Below are 21,959 nucleotides of genomic sequence, written 5' to 3'. Positions count from 1 at the left end.
CGAGCAGAGCTGTGTGTCAGAGGTAGGACAGCAGACATCACTGAAGTTGCAAGAAACATCACAATCCTCTACACTGAAGTTACAATAACAGCACACTCTGATGAACACGCTCATCTGTTGGTTCAAGACACAGAGAGGAAGAGACACGTAATGCTAACTGCTAAGCTAAAGTCACTAGCTGATCTGAACAGCATGTAAACAACTGCTGAATTACTGAAAGTCACTCAAAGGAGCAGAGAGCTCTGGGTGCTGGAGTAGAACTAGGGTAAGTTTAAATGTACAGCAGGTAGTTAAACACTGTGATGAAAAAAGGAAGCATTAGCTGTGATAAATAGAGCAACAATAGATATGAGAAACTCCTACAACTGGAGATGAGACACTACACTGACGTCAGCCTAACTGTTACTGAAAAGACATTTTAATACAGTAGAAGTAAAATCACTGTGTAAAAATGTTCTCAGATAAAAGTACAAAGAAAGTCATTTAAAAAGTACTCTGGATAAATGTGTTCCATTTTAAAAGGTGTGGGGGGTGGGGTGGTTACCTTATTTGGTGATAATGATAATATATGATAAAACTGTTAAATGAAAGAACATCTTTAGGCTGCCAGGTGTGTCACTTCACAGGTGAGGAGAGTACCAAAATCAACCAATTCCAGTCAGACTCTTTGCAGTCTGTGCATAAAACTGATAATTACTAATAAACACTCAGTGTTCACTTTATTAGGAACATCCAGCTAAAACTTATGTAGAGTAATACAATAGTTCTACAGTGAATCCTCCTTAATGAAGGTTCTAATCAGTTTGTATTAATATTTTAATAATTTTTTTAGACAGTTGTTGATTCAACTGATCATTTTTGAGGATGTAGTGTTTGGAGCTATATTACATTATACAGAGATGTTTCTGTTATATACCCTACATTCACTGATATAAATAGGGTGGACAAAATTATAAAAAACACCTGGATGCCTGGTATATGTATGTGTGTGTGTATGTGTATATACATACACACACACATACATATGTATACACATATATATTGTGTACATTTCATTATTTCATTTATACATTGTCTATCTTGTTTATACTTCTGAATCTTCTTATTTGCTCTGTAAAGTGTCCTTGGGTGTCCTGAAAGGCGCTTATAAATAATGTGTATTAGTATTAGTAGTAGTATTAGTAGTAGTAGGGTCCAGAATTGTGGGACCTCCTTCCCAGAGTGGAAAAATAGATATATTTAAAATTAATAATAAAAACATACATGAGCCTAAAGAATTTATATGTATGTTGTTTTGATAAACCTGCATGTATAAATTAAATGTATATTGTTAACAAATATGGTTTCAACATGTTATACCATATTAGAATTAATCATATATATTTTAATATGTGTACATATACCAATTTTACTATGGGTATTTCATATATGTTATAAACTTAGATTATATCTTCAGCACTGCAAAACTGTACTGTAGGAGGCTATGTAATCTATAATGATAAAGTGAAAACATGATTTTAGTAATTTTTGCAAAATTATTACAAATCAAAGACTGAAATTGCTCATTTACAAAAGTATTCAGACCCTTAATTCAGTAGCTTGTAGAAGCTCTTTGGAAGTAATTACAGCTCTGAGTCTTTTGGTAAGTCAACAAGCACATGCTACAAGCTTTACACACCTGGATTTGGGCAGTTTATCCCATTCTTCCTGGCAGATCCTCTCAGGCTCTGTCAGAGTGGATGGGATGCGTGTATGAACTGCCATCTTTAGGTCTCTCCACAATTGTTCAATGGGGTTTACAGCTGGCTTTGGCTGAGCCACTCAAGGACAGTCAGAGACTTGTATCACAGCCACTCCAGCGTTATTTTGGCTGTATGCCCCAGGTCATATTCGTGCTGACAAGAACACTCAGAGTTGTAAATGCTGCCAAAGGGGTTTCTACAAAGTACTCAATTAAGAGTCTGAACACTTTCGAAAATCAGAGAAATTTTCAGAAATTTGCAAACATTTCTGCATTTTCACTTTGTCATTATGGATTGTTCAGTGTTCCATCAACCAATGGGCAAAAATGACAATTTGATCCATTTAAAATTACACCAAAAACACAATAACGTGTGCAAAAAGTGAAGTGGTCTGAATACTTTCTCAAACCACTATAAGCTAAAAACTGGTGGTCTGAGGCAGGAGGATGGATATTGCTTAGTGAGTAGAAATGCTCGTTTATTGTTTTAATGGACTACTGTGCAGAGTCTACTGGCACAGACTGGATGTCCATATAATTGGCCTATAAATGTATCTAAGGTCCAGGAACAACAACAAAAAAAAAAACCATACTAGATTTACTCAAGAGATAGAAACAGGTGTTTGATAGCATGCTGTACATGCTGTAATCCCTGCTCTATGACATCAAGTGTTAGCTGAACTTAACAAGTTAATTATGGAGCTTACATGAAAAACTTTCAGATTTTCAATTAGTTTGTGTTTTTCTTCTTTCCTGGTAGTATTTTTCTCTTCTCATTCATCAGTGGAGAGTCACAGTATTTGTTGTTGTGATGCTCTCCACCACTTCATATGTTGAACCTGCCCTCTGTCTGTGTGACTGGATCCAAATAAAAAGTTGCTCTTAAGCACACTCCAGAGAGGATGAAAGCAGCCATTCTGTTCAGTTATGTGCAGCAACCAGTCTGATGCTGCTAGACTGTTTTAATTGGTTTAAATCCTTTTTTATCTGTTTCTGCTTTACTCCGCCAACCTTCTTCACTCTATTCTCCCTCTGTCCTTATGACATTTTTTTCGTCTAATTGGACAATTACTCTATTTTCCTTTTAGTTAAGTACAGTTCTGGCTAAGCATGAATTGTTTGGATATTATTGAAATGAGGTGCAGGGACCTTAAACGGTGGTCTCATGCTGTAGTCTTTACTACTCAGAGGAGCAGCTGCTGATTGTTTTCTGGAGCTATGAATAGTACACAGCTCAGATTTAATGGGCATACAAAACTGCTATCTAGATACCACTAATGATAATAGAAAAGGCTGAAGGTGATTGTTACAATCAGTAATAATCCTAATAATCACCATCATTAAACCAATAATGAATACATCAGATTTAATTGTCCTTTCAGTTTTCATTTCTGCTGATGTCAGAACCAGACTTTACAGAGGCCTGCCAATTAGGCAAGGCAGGAAACTGACTGGGCACACAACACTGACTGGGGACCTAATAGCTATAGTGATGTTAGAGGATATAGAGGAGGAGATAAATCTGATAACATTAAACAAGTGATATTTCTTTAGTGAAAATCTGGAGGGACATTTAGATGGTTGACTGCAGACAATCTGGGAACTTAAATGTAATATATTTCATCACAGCTTGTGGTATTAAAGGTTACATTTATTTATGTTTAGTCTTTTCATTGAACTTAAGGACAGTACTTGAGTAAAGGTACTTTGTGCATTTCCACCACCAAGTAAAAGAAATGAGTCCTCCACCAAAGATTTATACCAACATTGTTGAGTAGGGAAAAGATGAGAAAACAATGATTTTGCCTGTGGTCCCCAAATCACTAAAACTGGCTCTAGCTTTGTTGACCATTGCAATCATGACATAAAAGTGTAAATATGTTGTCTTTTGTATCACAGTGGGAACTGAACACGGTCAGGAGGCCATTGAAAGTGCTGCTGTCTTTCTGTTTGAGACCTTCCACAACAAAGACCATGTGGGAACAGAGGAGACCCGGGCCATTAAACAGATGTTTGGTCCCTTTCCGGCAGCTGCAGCTGAAGCCTCCTGTGAATGTGTGGCTCGGCTTGTGGCTCCACTTGGAAACTACCGAGTTGAAGACTTTATCCAGACCCAGAGCTCCCATCATAACCCCCAGCGAGGCTCTACTTTTGGATCTAATATTGTCTTCTCACATGACTGCTACACATTGGACCCGCTGGAGGACCTTCCCTGCTCTGGTGTCCATGAGGAGAACGTGAGCCTGGACTTTATCAACTTCCTCAACAATCAGCAGAGCGGGAGGAAGGCCACCAATGAAGGAGAGGCGTTCAGTGCTGGAAGATCTTTTAGCTCTGGGGATGGAGCGATCCTTAGAACAGAGGTGGAGAAGTATCTGAACGGAGGCAACATGATCTCATCCAGTCCAGAGGAGCTGTGCACATCCCTGTTTGAAATGTTGGCCTCCCACAAGAGTGATGATGAGCTGCAAAATGAGGTTTGTGTCATACAATCTTATATACTTGTAAAATTGACCAATATAATAGATTTAATCAGATCCTGATACAGAATTTACAGGACTCAAAGAAAGATGTTGGTTTGGTTGATGGTTATCTCTCATTTATAAAAGTATTCACACCCTTTATTCAGTACTTTGTAGAAGCCCCATTGGCAGCAGTTACAGCTTTGATCTTCTTCAGTAGGGTATATGTCTGGGCTTTGGCTGGGCCACTCAAAGATAGTCAGAGATTTGTCCTGAATCCACTTTAGGCTTTTATTTTTTTTTTTTTACCTGTATGCTTCAGGTCATTGTTGTACTGACAGGTGACCCATCACCCCAGTTTAGGAGGTCATGTCCACGCTGGAGCAGGTTTTCTTAAAGGACCTCTCTCTGTTTGGCTGCATTCATCCTTCCCTCAACTCTGACCGGTCTCCCTGTCCCCTGCTGCAGAAAAGCACCTCCATAGCAACGTGCTGTCATCACCGTGCCTCACCGTAGGGATGGCATTAGCCAGGTGATGAACAGTGCCTGTGTTTGCCAGGCATATGATTACAGATAAATTAATAAAAAAATATGCTACTTTTGCTTTGATGCAGCTACTCTCTCTGTCTGTAGTCACAACTCTGTGGTCTGTGTCCTGCCTACAGCATTTTCTGATTGGTTACATATCACTAGTAATAGCTTATTAACAGTGAGAGAAAGAGAGATTTGTGTTAATTATGGCTGTGCCCAAATCAGAATTTTACAAGTCAGTTATAAGATACTAGTGCACCGTGGACCCTCTCTCCTGACTGGCTGCTGGATGAGAGTAGACGAGGTTGTATCAAGGTCTGAGTAAAACCTGGTTTAGCTGACATAGCAAACACCATGGTTAACAGTGGAGCTGAGAGCACTGGAGCAGTCAACAGAACGAGTGGTTTCCATCACCCCTCTCTATTTCCATTACAGTTGATTTTGCAGTGAGGTAATTTTAACCAAGTCTCAGTTTGTAAAGGCTATAGCGTGCTGGGCTGTTATCCTGTGTTGCTCTGTGTACAGTGATGTTTAAAAAAAAAAAAAAAGTAATATTGTATATATATATATATATATATATATATATAAAACCAATATTAAACCGACAAAATGAAAAATGTTTGATTCGTTTATGATGTTTGAATTTGTGTGTTGCAGTGGTATGTTTAATATTTTGGAGCTCTTATTGATTCTATAACCTTGACCTTCAACAGCAGGCCTTTTGGGTTTGATCCAGATGCTGAATGGATCATGTCCTCGCTGTTACACCAAGTCATCCTTGGCCTTTACCTCTAGACCTTTTTAGACATCTCAAACTTCCTTCATGCCTTTGACCTTAATTGTTAATGAAGGCACTTTGGAAATATTAACAACAAGATAGCAGTCTTAAGAACTGTATTGTTAAACTTGAATTGTTTAACATTGTAGAGGATAGAAGAAGAGATGAGATGAAATGAGTGACATGTTGTTCTGTTTGGGAGGGGTTGTTACTTTGGCCCAACTCATTAGAAGTAATTGGTGTATCAGTCCTATAGATATAGCTTACTTTTTGACACACAAGCAGTTAGCAGTAGTAGTTTCTTGGGACACTTAACGTTAAGTTTATAGTGTTGATTGATTTAAGTGTTGATGTATCAAGTCAGCTTACAAAAACCTGTGCCATCTCATACAGATTGGTCACTTGTGGCTTGGTTTTTCCAACTAGGAAAGCAATTGTCAGTGAGCAGCACCAGTTCTATTTGAATCAGTGAAAAAGTCTGAGATGTGAGCGGTGGCTCTCCGGTGGTACTTCATATCAGCTGTCACTATTAACATTAATTTCATCAGTAACTCGATGACGGGTCTAAATTAAACTTGGCTGTCGGTTTGTGTGCTTGTGCCGCTGTCAGTACTTGTCAAAGTACTTTGTGAAGGAAGAAGCTTTACTCTGTAACACCATTGTAAAACCACAAATGAACTGAGTGTTTCTTTAGTTCCAACAAATCCAACAGAGTGTACCGTCATCTTTCAGTTGGGTTGTGACATGTCACTGTCAGGGATGACATTCTCCCAACTGAACTTTCATTCATATCCTATTATCTTATAGACTTAATATTTATGAACCATGACCTTCAGTAATTTTTCAGTATCAATATGATGTTTTCATAATTACATAATTATTAAATGAAGACAGCGTGAAGAAGAAATAATAAAAAACCTAGTATACTTTTCTATTCAAATAAATCAAATCATTTGCTTTCAAGTATCTCCTCGTCAGGGTTGCCAGGTCCTACCTTTGAAGTGTTGCCGCTGGTTGGGTAGAACTATTACACAAATTACATGAATAATATCTATAAATAAAAATCCATATTTTAAATGAAATAATTTGTTACCCAAATCATACCAAACTGAGTCTAGGTGAGTTCGTACACTCGTGAACCATGTACACACAGTATCTACTGTATCTAATTACACTGAGCCATTTTAGGCCCCTTTTAATGCTGAAACTAAACATTGATTGTGTTACTTTGTAGATATTACAATACATTTGGAAATTCTATCAATGCAGTTGGACTTTAAAAACAGAGGCATAATTTGAATTCTGGTATTGTGCTGGTTTTGATTGGTCATTGTGCTCGTTTTGTCATACAGACCTGGCAACTCTGCTCCTCCTTTATTAAAGAAAAAACGTATTAATGAAATTTTTATCGTGCCCATAGTTTTTTATGTGCTTCTAAATTTTTCAAATTAGGAGCACAAGTGCTCCTTGGGAAAAAAGTTGTAGAGTCCTTTGGATTAAGGGGGGAAAAGAAAAAGAGTGCTCCATTATGCTGTTACTGTTCTGTCTCCAGCAGTGGAAAATACTGCTACAGCGCTCGAACCAGTGAAACCCAGCATTATCTTTAGCAAGTCTTTGCAAATGTGATGTGTGGATGGGTTATTTGTTAAAGCCTGTATGTGTAGAATTTGAAAAAAATTCAACTTTGCTACACCACAGTGGTAGAATCAAAAACACCAGTGGATGTTGATAAACTCCTTCCCTCAACCAGGGACGCTGAGATGGAGGGGCTGAAAGCAACACTCAAAATGATTGAGACTGTACTAAAGTTTCAATGGAATTATAAAAACTCTGACAGATCACAAAAAAAGTATAGTTTTTTATTTTGAGTTCTCACCAATTTGTTTTTGACATGCTCGAAAATTTTGCTAGGATACAATAAGTAAAATCACTGCTGGAGAGAGATTTCCCAAGAAACCTGCATTGCATTGACCTGCTCTAACGGCACAGCTAAAAGAGGTTCCAACAGAAGGCAACCCCTTCTGTTTTGATCCGCCTCCACATCTGCCTGTGTGAACCAGACAGAAAGCAAATCTTGAAATAAAGCCCTAAGTGGCAGTTTGTGTGTTCCAACCTTATTGTGTTCACCAGAAGGAAACCTTGAGCAGCAATGAGCAGGTTTCAGGCTTTACATAGCAAAGTCACATCAGCTAGTTTAATTTTGTTTAAAGAAGGAGAGAGTCCAAGCACACACTTCTTTGATCATCTAAATGTTTGCTGAAAAAAATTCAAAATGTAAGTGTCCCTGCAGTAAATAACATCTTATCTTGTCTAACTTATAGTAAAAGCATTGGTGAGCTCACTGATGGAAAAAAATCTACTTCCACACTTCTTAATAATATTTTCCTCCAAAGAGAATTAGCAAAAATAAGGTTGGATTGGAGCTAATGACAGGCCGAGAGAGAAAATGGAATTGAAAAATACAATGGAAGGTGCAATTACGATACAAAGTTGTTTCTTGCTGTTTCAGCTACAATTCAGCAAAATAATCCATCATTGTGTTGTTTGTCGTACTAAAGGCTTTTTTTTGTAGAAGACATTGAGATAGACTATGCTAAACTTAAATTCATACAGACTCATGGGATGGTGGGGCCAGCCTTTAAAACTTTTTACTTTTTTGACTGTTAGGTATAGCGCCACCATCGGCTGTTTGCGATCATATTTCTTGAGAAGCATCTGCACATCATTTCCAGTTATCCCCAGCTGGTTCCACCTCATGGCAAATTGAACAATGGCATAAGATGGCAAATTCTGATGATTTTGGTTAATACTCTTCCCCAGAGCATGTGCTCCAAAACTGGTGAAATTCTGTTCACAAGGTTTTGAGATGCCATTTATGGGTTGGGCTACAAATTACAAGGCTTGTTTCCAAACACTGGCTGAAAATATCTACCAAGGTTTATGATGATTGGGCAGATCGTTGGCAACATTTTTTGATTGATTGCAGCCATGTTTTTGGACCTATCTTGCCCATTTATAATAGAATTGTGTATCTCAGTCCCACAGGGCTGCATACCAAATTTGGTGTTGATAGAGTCAAAATCCAAAAAAGTCTATTCACATGACTGTTTTTCACATTATGCAAATTGTCAAAAAATCCATCATGACAGACATTTATGGTCCAAGAGGCTTCTTGTAGAACACATTGAGATGAACTTGTGTGTCAAAATTTCAAATGAATTGGATGTACATTGTGAGGAATGTGGCCTTTCCAAAATTGCGTTCTTGGGCCTTAATTACAGGGCTACCGTCTGGACGATTGGGCTCATTTTTCTTGGAAAACATTTACACATCGTTTCCAGTTACTGGGCCAGTTTTATATTTCTAGCTCATTTCTTGCTCATGGCAGTTTGAGCCATGGCGATGAAGACGACAAATAATAATAGTAATGATCCAGCACAAACTCAATAGGGTTCTAGCCCTTCTGGGTTAGAACCTTAATAAAGCTCGGGATCAGGTGCACACTGTAGGTTAGCGTCTCATCATGTTAAAACCTCCAGCAGATGTTTTTCACTATTTACATTAACTTGTGAATCAAGAAAGGGCTCCATCATTCTTTCCCCCTTGCATTTTCTCTTGCTTTCATTCTGTCTCCTTTATACTCCAAGGCTTTTATATTGTCCATATAGCTCCTCTGCTCTCTCTCTCTCTCTCTCTCTCGCTCTCTCTCTCTCTTATCAATTGCTTCACCGCAGAGGCAGAATTGTACAACTTCAGCTGGTTATAGTTGGTTCCAATGTTCCTCACGTAGTTGACATTTAGAAGTGAACTCTCCCACTGACATCTTTAGATGTAGAATGGCCTGTGTGTGTATATATGTGTGTGTGAGAGAGAGAGAGTGCACCTGCAGATTCCCCATGCATCTACCTCTGTTTGACTCCAAAGCCAACAGTTAAGTTTAAAGGCTCTGCACTCAGTGCCATTAAAGCTGACAATGGAGAGAACCTGCCTCTTATTATTTCTCATTGGTGACCCTGGATTGCTGACATTTTGTGGTGGTTGCTGAGCACCAGAGGGAGGGTGGTACAATGGAGAGACATTTGGTGATATAATGTATGCTGATTGGGAAGGCAGTTTGACACTGTATATTCCAGTAGCCTCACATTAATGATACAATGACTTGTTAAATAAGGAGAGAGATCGGGAGTCTATTGGAACAGGATTACATTGTAGCATAACATAAACTTATGCATAAAAATTTTATACATTATGGCGATTCTATAGGATAGAAGTCTAGGGGCTCAACCAGATCACATAAAAACATTACAGTTAATTTGAGAAGCCCCTTTTCCTTTGGTTCAAAAACCCACTAAGACCTGCTAACACTGGACTTTTGTCAGCAATAGGAAAGGGCTGCATTCACTCCCGGGTCAAATGAGTCTGCAGTAGTCACAGGTATTTACTGCCTTTGATCGGCAGTGATGTAAACACAACACCCAGGTGAACATGCTAATTGTCACCCCTTTTCCGTGCTGTCAGAGGACAAACATTGTAGACAGACCTGTCACCTGCCCAACACGGTGCTGTTAAAGCAGAAACATGGCGGCTACGTAGCAGTCACGCCTGAAATCAGTTTAAAAAACACACAATCATTGATTGAAGCTCCGACACTTACGGCAGCACCAACACGGCAGCGAATCTCTAACTGTCTGTGTGCTCTGTAACTGCATGTGATGACATTGGTCCCTGCAGTTGTGTGTCTGTCCTCAGTCTGAACAGCAGTTTTATAGCAGGTTTACCCATATATGATCAACCTTTTTATATGCACTAATTTTGTTGTAAACAGGGTAAGAGAGTCCAGGCTTCACACTTCAGTGATAATCACAGTCCTCTTGGTGTTACTTTTCCTACATAATATAATCAAATACCAATGTAGAGGAAGAGTCTTATTGTTACAAAATGGAGCTTTTGGTTGTTTGCTCCAATTTTGCCTTGTGTCCATTTGTTGATCCTCTGGAGCTGACCATGTGACCCACGGTGTGGTTGTACATCTCTCTGACATGCTAAAAGCTGGTCTGTTTGTGAGAGAAGGGTCCTTTGTTTCCTATCCATTTGATAATTTGATGGTGGGAAGAGTAAGAAGAGTGGCCTTTAGGGTCTATGAATTCCACATGTCCTTTCTATAAACTCTTTAATAGCTTGTGATTGACGCCAGGCCAGAAAGGTCTGCTACACCATTATCACATTTTTTATCTAGTTTGGTGATGCGCTTTAGAAAGACTGTAAAGCTAAAAAGTCCTATGTATATAGTAAGTGATTTGAAAAAGTGTTTTGCCAGTATAAACACTAACTGTCGCTGTTCCTAGATTGGTATAGGTATAAAAAAATGTGTTGTTCAAGTTTAACCTTTTGAATTATTCACTGAAGTAAACAGTGTTATAGCACTATATTTTATTAGGACTGGGAATCAAAGCTCAATACTATTCCAAAAAACCTGTCAAGAACTGAACACTGGCTGAAAATATCTATTGATATATTTTAATGCCTGAAAAGTATTGATACATGTCAACGCTTTCTCTTACTTATACAGTTTTTTTTTTTTTTTTAACTTATGTAAATGTTAACACCCTGTTTTATAAGCACACACCTTCGCCTGACCCTAGTTTTAAGTTATTCTTGAAATGGACAGTTTCTGGTGGAATTTTTGAAAATGAAATTAATTTTATTTGGCAGAGTTATAAAATTGGCCTTCGTTGATCATTTTGATGTCAGCTACACACCTATAAAGTTTTGTGACTTTATCTTGCACGGTGTTGATGTTATCAGGTGACCTCTGTGCTAGTCTCCACTACAGCAGGTTTCTCTTGAGCCCTTTTTTCACTGGCCAAAAAACCTGCAACATCAGGCTTTTGTCAGCAATGGAATGGGGAACAATCAGCATTCACACACGGGTCACATGACTCTGCAGTAGATGGGTATTTATTAGCTCCGGCTCTGATTGTAGTAGTGATGTAAATGCAACACCCACGTGAACCTGCTAATTTTTGCCCTACCTGCTAAGCACACAGACACTGTAAACACACCTGTCACCTGTCCAGCATGGTGCTGTTAGCTACACTGTGCTCTGGGATGAAAGAGTGAGCTGCAGCCCTGAAATAAGTTTTAAAAACATACAATCACTGATCGAAGCATCTCACGGCTCACTGTTACACTCAGTTGTATATGTTTTGTCAAGTAGAAGCAGGTAAAGTGATTTGGCCAACTGCGTTAGCATTGTTTGTATGATGAGATAACTTATCACAGATATAGAAGTGTTGTGATTTTCCTAATGATATCAAGTTTTTTTATTTGGTCAAAAGCCAAGTGAGAGTTTCCTCCGAACTTTAGAAATACTGTGACATTCAGCTTTAGCAATAGTCAGCTATTTAATCAGCAGCTTGCAACTGCAGATCTGTGAATGAGCATAGAAGTAGCCAATTACTAATAATTAATGCTCTGTTTGAAAAGGTTAGATATCTATACTGTCAGCTTGTGGTTCCGCAATCTATAGTCTTCCATTCTAATGTTCATTGTTTTTTACACCTTCAACTAAATATTTTCATGCCATAATATTTCTGTTCACAAACGAAGAAATAAAAATGAACATTTTGCACTTTTAAATTCAGTTGTATTATTTTTACATTTAAATTCTAGTATATTGTCATCATATGACATGTCATGAATGTAACTGTGCTGAATATTCGAACAAATCTAAAATGCATTTTTCCCAAACTGGAGTTTATGTTAAATGTGTCTCAGGAGAGATGCAGCCATGCTCAGTGGTGCCTCATTTCCAATAATGCTTTAGTTGTTAAAATTTACCAGCTGAAAAATTGAGAAGGCATTGCTGAATATTTAATCACAGATGAAGTAGGACATTTACACTCCTGACCTGTAGCGATGCAGATGCAGAGTTATTACACTGCTAATGCTTTAGAACTGGGTTTCGCTGCAGGATGGTGGACTGTACAGAATCCATTTGAAGGAGAAACTCTTCCTCTCAGACCCAGAGGAACCCACACCTAATAGTCAGCTCCAAGGACAGAATTTATGAGTGTTCATTTAAAAAAAAAAAAAATCCTTTGAGCCACAGCAGGTGAAACCCCCCCCCTCCACTTCCCACCCACTCCCGACATACAGTACACTCAACTCTAATAAAACAGAGACATTCACAGGAACCAATAGAAGTTTAGACCACATATAAAAGAGACCGCAGAGGGAGACAAAGATAACCCCAACAAAGACGATGGCTGACCTGACATCAAAGTGCATCTGTTGTTTTACTTCCCTGCTGTGCTGACTATTGCCTTCCCAAGGGAGGACAGACTGAAAGACCAAGCCATACCTCCATCCTGAAACCAATCCTGAAAGGGGAGGGGAAAAAAATACCGCATTGTGCTACAGGCCTTCACATCTACCATTTTCCGATTAGAAAGCACAAACCTTATATTCACTTCTATTTGGTCTCTCTGTGATATTGATGACTGTCTGTGCTGCCCTGTCTCTGCTGTGCTTTTAATTGTATGCTGCTGCTGTGCACAGGATTTCTTGTTGTTGTTTTTCTGTCACTTACTAAGTGCCAGGTGGCTATATTTGGGAGGGTAAGCGGCAGAGCATATTCTCTACCAGGCGGATGGTAATTACCAGGTGCTCAGCCTTGGCAGTAGCAGCGTGTTAGGGAGTGCTGGTGAGCCATAGGATGTGTATACATGTTTGGATATGTATTTGGATGTGTGTGCAGTGGTATGTAGATGCTGTAGATGAATGTATTTTTTGCTCGCAGACTGATTTTCACCCCTTCCTCTCTCTCACTCCAGCTGTTTGAGCTGCTGGGCCCAGAGGGGCTGGAGATGATCTCCACCCTCCTCCAGCGAAGGATGACCATCGTCGACTCCCTCCTCACTATCCCACCTGACAGAACTGGCTTCCCACCAGGTGAGACAGCCTCATGCTAACCATGTCATCTCCATGGTAACACAAATTCATTATATCAGCTATTTATATGATATGAATTTAAATCTGAGTTCAGGTCCAGACCGTAAGTATTTGGACAGTTGAATATTATTTGTTCTTCAGGCTCTGAGCTGGAGCACTTTCAGTTTGTGATAAAATGATGCTGATAATGAAATACCAGGTTAAACTACCAAGTCTCAGCTTTAATTTGAGAAGGTTTACGTCAATATAGAAACAACTGTATGTGAGAGAGAAAGCCCTTGGCCACTAATTATTTCTCGAGCAGCTATGTGTCGTTTCAACATTATTCACGCATTAAACAGCTGACGCGGTTAACTGAGTTACCATCTAGATTGAGATGGAGACTGTCAGTATGAGGACAGAGGTGAGCGTGCACATGAAGAAGATAATAATGAGGCTCAAAAACAGCAAAGATCTATTGAAGCGATATCAAAGTTTACTGGTTTGCCAAAGCAGGTCAGACTGAGGGGCACAGGTCTTGTGGATGTGTGGAAAATTCTGTGCATGATGAAGACACACTCCTTTATTGCTGCACAGCAAGTCAAGAGTGCTCTCCAGGATGTAAGTGCACATGTTTCCTCATCATCAAGAGAAGACTTCATGACCATAACCACTGAAGATTCACCACAGGATGCAAACAGAGAGGTCAGGGTGCAGTTCATAGAAGTTTTATAGACTGATGAAACAAAAATCAACCTCTGTCAAAAAGTAATAGCTCATGACCCACAGCATACCACCTCATCTGTCAAACTTCATGATGATTCTTTTATGGTGTGGCATGTATGGTTGCTGATTGAAATGGCAGAATGAAGAGGAATACTGGATTCAGCCGAGTGAATTTAAACTCTTTGGTCGACATTTCATCATTCAGCTGGACCACAATCCTAAAGATACGGCCAGAGCAACCAAAGAGCTTTTCAGGGTGAAGAGGTGGCATATCCTCGACTGGCTCAGTCAATCACCTGATCGCTATCTGCTGGAGCTGCATTCCAGTTGCTGCAGACCAGAGCCCATAACAAGCAAGAGATGAAAAAGGCTGCAGTGACGCATGGCCACAGAGGATACAAAGCATCTGATGTCTGTGTGTTGAAGACTCCAGGTAGCCATTGATCGCAAAGGATTTTCCACAAAATCTTAAAGATTTTGTTTGACTTCATCTGTATCTGTCTAAAGACTCCAAACTTTGGACGCTATGTCTTAAAGGGGTTATACCTCCCACACTGTTCTTTGACTATTTATGTAAACATGCTCATATTAAAGCTCCATATTTTCCTCTTCTCCTGTGATTCATTTGAAGTGTTCATCCATAAGAAGAAAAAAACCCCATCTCAGTGTAGTTTTACATCTCCTCTCTCAGGCTTCTCTTCTGGAGCTCCAGTAACAACAGTTTAGTCAGCCAATCAGAAGAAAGGAGGCTCTGAGCCTGAAAAACAAAACCAAATCCTTACTGTCTGGACTCTATATACATAAAAGAAAAAAAGAAACAGATAAACAATGAGTCATTCTTAAACTAGAGTATAGGTAGTGTGTAGCCTAATAATCAGACTGAGGTGCCATTCTCATTTGAGGTCATGTTCGTGGATTTCCGTTTGACAGGAATGTTTTAGAGTTATGTTTAGAGCTGTCTGTCAGCACAACAACAGACCTGTTCGAATTGGTGAATATTATGGAGATGTGAGCAGTGATTCAGAGGCATGGTGGCAGTAATGGTATTATATACCAGTACTGATGGGAAATATGCCATCATTACCATATTTACAGAAGGCATTTTTTTCAAATGCTCATATATATTTAGAAATATGTTTTTCTGAAACTATATAGTACTCAACTATTCTGACTGTTATTTTGACAATGTATTTCACACATAAAATACCCACATAGCTCTCTAGTCTTTAAAAATTGTAATTTGAAAAGATGAACTTGTGTCTCATTGTCTGTTTGTTTTACGTTTTACCAAACCTGGTGAGTAGTTAAACCAATTAACTGATTCATTTAACTTATTAACTGTAATAAAAACCTGACAGACCTATATTTATCCACAACATTTTGACTTTGCAGAAATAAACTAGAGAGCCAACACAAACTGACATGAGCCTTCTTAAATTGATGGATCTCGCCACCTGGTGATTTGATGTAAAGTGCAGTTGTTGTCATTTGAAGGATTGCCTTATGTGTTAATGACTTCAAGTCAATCTTTAATGCCAGGGGCCATCTGAAGAAAAAAAGTTGATTGTTCTTGAATCCTTTTGGATAAATTGGCAAGGCAAATATATCAGCCAATATTTACTTATTGCTTGTATTCTGTATGTGTACCTTGTGTGTATATCTGTAGATGATTAACAAGAAACTGTAGTATAAAATACCATATTACCATATTAATACATATCGGAGGTAATTTAGAAATAGTGTCTTCATTACATAGTTTATGTATGTATTATGTATTATTTTTACATATTTTGGTTTTCATTTTCTAAAACCAATTTAAAATGAAGCTATGGCCAAATGTAACAATGGTATTACTAAACTACTACTAATACCAAAAAATAACTAATAACTATGGTCCTATTTTAACTGTGTAAGCGCTACGACCAAGGCACACCACTTGAGCGCACAAACTGTGTGGGCGTCTTGAAACACACTTGCTACTTTGCTTCTTGTTGGTGCAATATCCTGGTGATGGAGTATAAATCGAAGAGTGCTGTGATGAATAAATTCACTCCTAACCATTTACATCACTGGTCTTATCTGAAACACCTGTGCCAGTCACAGTGATGCACGTCAACAACAGCTCAACAAATAGAAAGATGCTCCTACTGGAAATTATATGGTTGTCTGGATGGTGCAGAGTGACATGATCTGAACACACAACACCTAAAATCTGCAGCCAGAGGCAGATGGTGTTGGTTTTTACTTAACTTGTACAATGATGATAGAAATACATTAAGAACTAGCATCACCACCTTGCTGTTGGATGCCTCCGCCACTCAGACTGCTTCACTGAGATATCGTGATCACAAGGTCAAAACCGTGTTTTGTGAGGTCACCACAACGTTGACCTTTGACCATTGATCTTTGACCTTTTACCACCAAAATCTAATCAGTTCACCCATAAGCCCATAAGAAGTTCCTTCGAGGCGTTACTGAGATAGGGATAGGGACAACCAGAAAACAATATGCTGTCGCCAGCGTGGAGGCATACAAATGTTGATGAGGCTGTTTATATGACCGCATCAATTCAATGCCATTTTGTAAATGGTCAATTCATTCTGTATAATGTGACGCAACAGTCATTCATGTTTTACATGAAATACTATGTTTGCTAAAAAGAAAAGTTGGAAAGGAAAAAAATGATGGACAGGATTGATGAGCTGATGTAATCTCCCATTTAAACAACAGAATACCGAGTCATAATCGGAAGAGTCTGAGTGTGTAGTATTGTATGAAGTTATATCAGTCTGATGTCATTTGAGCGTGATTTCAAACAATAAACACAGTGGAAAGCTGTGCGTAATGATCCTGTGTGCTGATGCGGCACTGCTCAAATCAGAAGGTGTAGATTTATCAACATACAGTATGTGTCCTCCTGTCTTCAGATTGCTCCTGGGGTTTTCATGTGCAACAGTCTGAAGTCAGTGCAATGGAAACATCTTGTTCATTAGAGAGGTCAGAGGAGAAAGGCCAGACTGGTTGATAGAAAGGCTATGGCCACTCAGATAACCACTCTTTACCACTGTGGTGAGCAGAAAAGCATCAGAATCCACGTCATGTACAACCTCGAGGTGGATGGATTACAACAGAAGATCACATTGTGTTCCACTCCTGTCAGGCAAGAACAGAAACCTGAGGCTGCAGTGGACACAGACTCACAAACACCAGACAGTTGAAGACTGGAAAAATATAGCTCTATTTCTGCTGAGGCAGCAGATGGTAGGGTCAGAATTGGGCATCAACAGCATGAATTCATGGACCCAATCTTCTCCTTCCAATCCAATCTTTTGTCAACAGTCCAGGTGGTGGTGTACTGGTGTGGGGGATATTTTCTTGACTCACTTTTGGCCTTAATACCAGTCAGTCATGGTCTGAATACCAGTCTATCTGAGTATTGTTGCTGACCATGTTCATCCCTTCATGGCCACAGTTCACCATCTTCTAATGGCTCCTTCCAGCAGAATCATGCTCCATGTCACAAACTGGTTTCATCAACATGACATTGAGCTCAGTGAACTTCAGTGCCGTGCAGTTTTTTTCATACTGTGGGGACTGTAACTACTAGTATAAATGAACTGATCATCTGCTGGTCTCTACACAGGTTGCTCCTTGATCACTGTGAGCTTTCTCTGTGGGATGAAAGAAGTATGTTTTGATAAATTAGGCTTGTAAAAAGTCATCTTTTTTTTTCCATTCTCTCTGCCAGTCCATATTAAGATATGGCCACAACCAAAACAAAGCTCTCAAGATTCTCTCTCTCTGTAGATCTCATCGATTGATGTTGTAATCAGTACTCATTTTAACATCTGAAGAACTTGGAAGATTACGCTCCTTCCCTCTGCTCTGCTTTTTTTATTGTGTCTATGATGAGTTCAGTTGGATATGGACACATGTGTTGAGACAGATATTATCTGACAGTGTCCAGTGATTTGTAATAACAAATGATGCTTAATTTTGTGCAAATCCACCATGTGTGTAATCAGTGACTTAAGAATCTTGCCAGCAGTTTCCTCCTGTTGTTTGGTGAAGATGGGGATGCCCAAAAATATCAGTGTTGGGTATATTGGGGTAATTTCAGCTTTGATATGTCTTTAACTAGCTATTTCCTGAACGTTGAGGCAGTTCCTCTCTCCCTCTTGTTAAAAAAAAGAATTATATTTATTGTTGATAAACCAGGAAGTGCACAATATTGACTTAATGCATCATTTATCTTGTAAAGAAAAAAATGACTAATGTATTATATATTGTTGTTATCATTATATATTAAATATAAGGTATAATTTTCCATGAATTTGACCCGTCTTCTCACATCCATGGTTTCAGAGCAAACATGAACTTTGCACTGTAAACAAATATAGCTCTTAAAATATATGATATAATAATAATGATCTTAAAAGTGAGAGAGAGAGAGATTTTCAGATTTTTCTTAAAAGTCAACATCTTTGTCATGTTTTGTCAAGAAAAGCATACAGAGAATGCTATATTGCCTGTAACTGCTGAATATGTAAATATGCAAGTGTTTGATAACATAAAACCTTAATTAATTGGCAATATCTTATATACTGTATGTCTCAAATAATTAACAGTATGTTAATACTGTACTTAGAGCTTGTTCCAAGGTTTGTTGTTATTAATATCCTCCAGTTTGTATTATTGCAGTATGGCCAGTGCTTTCTATTTCAATTATCCATTCACACCTGGACCATAAACAGCAATGCAGCTTTTATTCAGACACCAGATTTACCTATTTTTTTTATGAGGTTTAATTTTTTTATTAAATTTGTGGTTTCAATATTGCGTTATTTTGTATATTTTGCTAATAACTATCCTTACATGTATGAGAAAACTTAAATAGCATTTGTCAACAGTAAACAGAAAATAAGGCTGTCTAGATGATCACTGTTAATTTACCCACTTCTGGCATAAATTGTAGTACAGATGTGTACTGTATGTGAAATTAACAGATTGAGATTCTAGCTTTATGTTACACCCCCACTGCCTATCACTGTCAGTATGTTGTTTGAGCTGTGTAGTGCTCTTGTTTTCTACATGCTAGTGAAATGGCTTGGTCCACTGAAAGGCTATTACCTAAAGATTGGCCTTTCACTTCAACTCAGTTCTTCATTATTTCTTTCACGTCCTTCATGCCATCTACCAGGAACGATGAAGACCAGACTAAAGCCTCCCTTGAGGGCAGGTTCTCTATTTCTGTCCCGGCTTTAATACCTCTCATGAATAAGAGAAATAATCGAATACCATGCCATACTAATAGAGAAAAAGGCTGACATGTGCATGGTGTTGCTAAGGCCCAAATAAGCCGAGGCTCTTGTGTGGAATAGGCTTACACTGGTTTTTGCTGTAGTTATCTGGCACTCTGGGTGGCTTAAAGCTGAGTTCATTGATTTTGTATGAGATTGTTTTTCAGGAGGCTTGATAGTGAGCGATACTAAAGCAGCCCTCCTAGTACAAGCCTTCCATACCTGCTGTTTTTTTTCTATTTGAAACTTCGTCTTCCATCCTGAGCCAGCATTGTGTCTTGACCCCCTGTTTCCTTTGTTCTGAGGAGGCAGACTACTTTTCGTGTTTCTCCTTCCTTCATGTGCAGAGTGGAGCTGTAAATAGTTGAAGATGTTGCTGGAAAGATAGAAGACTGATCATTTATCATTGCTAGTGCCACTATGTTTTAATATGTTTTTGGCTGGACCAAAACAGAGTGACCAGACCTATAAACGCGAATGTCCGTGACTGATGGATTGACTGAGTGATCAAGTTACACCGTTGGTTGGCCGGTCAAGTTTGGAGTTTCCCCATTGGCAGTTGCTCTTTCAGAATTAATTGGCACACAGTCTTTGAAAACAGAGAAATCTCTAGGGTCAGACAGCTTCCCAATAGAAATAACATAGATGTTTTAGCACCTATACTGGCACAGTGAAGGCTTACAGTGAAGCCAGTGTTTTGGGATGTCTCCCCGACACTGTCAGTGAAGCTCTAATTTCACTGATCCTTAGTTTAGTGAATGTTGACTATTGGCACTTACTTACAAGTTCTGTCTATTAGGCTGAAGAAAATCTTACTGACAATTATCCATTTTGATCAGGTGATCAAATGGGTTTTATTAAGGCAAGGTCTCTCACTTGACACTGAGAAGACATTTGGTAATGTTGAGTGGAGGTTTTTATCCAGTGTCTCAGAAGGTTTCTTAAATGTGTTAAATTAAATGGTCTAATTTCCCAACAAAACAGGGGGATCGTCTTTCCCCACTTCTGTTGAATATTATTTATCGAACCTTTATAAGAACTTTTATAAGAAAAGAAGCAAGAATTATGGGAGTAAAGGCTGGTAGAAGAGAATATAAACTTTTTCTGTGAGCTGATGACATTCCATGCCTGGGTTCAGATCCAGTATCCTGTACCCAGGCTCTCCTTGAAACAGTTGAGTTGAAACATTTTCTCAGATTTCTGGCTCAGTCAGTTGGCAAAAAGTCAGAGGTTATGCCTGTCTCCAAACTGTGGCATCCAGTTATGGTTCTGGCTGGCCAATTTAAGTGGATCCCATCTGATATGAAGTATTTTGGGGTCAAATTGTGTGCCAGTATTGCAGATATGATATATATTAATGTGACTCCCTTCCTTACAAAGATAAGGCAGAGTCTCGAGAAGTGGAAATGGTGCTGATAATGATACCTGGAGAAACTTTCCAATAATATAACCAAATTATAAAGGATTATTTAAGGAATGGGAAGAAGCCAAGGATTAATTTACAAAAAGTTATACAACAAGAAGTAATGGAGGGCTTTCCCTGCCCGATGTTGAGCTGTACAGTAGCGCCTTTAAGCTTGCTAAATTGGCAAGACATTAGATTGATGAGCGTAATCCCCTAGCTTGGATGGCATTAGAGGAATAAAATAATTTACTGCCGTCTTCAGTCCAATTGAGGCTACAGACTAAGAAGTATAGTGACTAATTCAATCCTAATCCAATCCAAACACTTCAAAAAACTAAATTTCACAAATTATTAAAGATTTCACAATGTAAGCCAGCAATAGAGTGTCATTTGTTGGCATTACTGGTTTTCTAGTGGAATCAAATGTATATCTGATTCGGTCATATAATATTCAAATCTCATTAACAACAATTCAACTTAAAAGATAACTCAGACATCTGGATATGTTTTCAAGATGTAGTTTTGGGAGTATACTTTGCCTGGGGAAGATATTATTGTCCAGCGCTATTTTAAATTACCTGAAAATAATTATTCAGCTTTCACCTTTTTATAAGAAGACTGCTATCACAATATATGACAACTATGAGAACCTCAGGGTTATCTGGCAGTCAGACCTGAACTTCGACATTGATAAGGACTCTTGGACAAAGATGATTTCCAATGCAGGCTGGTTTACAAGAGAAGCTCTGGGAAAATGTACATACTGTAAGATATTGTACTAATGTAAAGGGTATGAAGGCACCTTTACCCAGTCATACATTCACATCTTGAATGTATGACTGGAATTATAGGTTAATTTTTTTGGAACAAACAGGTGCTGTAGAGCTAGAGAGCTACAAGTTTAATGTACCGTCTATTTTCTTGCTGTGAATGTAGCAATTTCATAGCAGTGAGAAAATGATCCAAAATTGAAAAAAAATGAATCAACCCCCAAAAAAGTTGGACTTGGGTTGTTGGATCTGTTGGCTTCTGGAAAGCCTACTGTAAAAATGAATGTAAACATTTCTGGAGCAATGCTCACCTT

General features: G+C 38.6%; 1 protein-coding gene across 2 annotated transcripts in view; it reads left to right on the top strand.

The window, feature by feature from the left end:
• ascc3 (activating signal cointegrator 1 complex subunit 3) overlaps nt 1–21,959 on the top strand; it is a 203,325-nt gene that overhangs the window by 12,863 nt on the left and 168,503 nt on the right. For both annotated transcript variants that reach the window (XM_022750817.1, XM_022750825.1), the window contains exons 4-5: nt 3,641–4,218; nt 13,348–13,465. In XM_022750817.1, coding sequence (XP_022606538.1) covers nt 3,641–4,218; nt 13,348–13,465 — 696 coding nt within the window. The remainder of the gene's footprint in view (nt 1–3,640; nt 4,219–13,347; nt 13,466–21,959) is intronic.

Source organism: Seriola dumerili, unplaced genomic scaffold (genome assembly GCF_002260705.1).
Source record: "Seriola dumerili isolate Sdu_G_001 unplaced genomic scaffold, Sdu_1.0 BDQW01000016.1, whole genome shotgun sequence".
Lineage (NCBI taxonomy): Eukaryota > Metazoa > Chordata > Actinopteri > Carangiformes > Carangidae > Seriola > Seriola dumerili.
The sequence above is the reverse complement of the archived record's forward strand: the minus strand, read 5'-3'. Positions and strand labels throughout refer to the sequence as shown.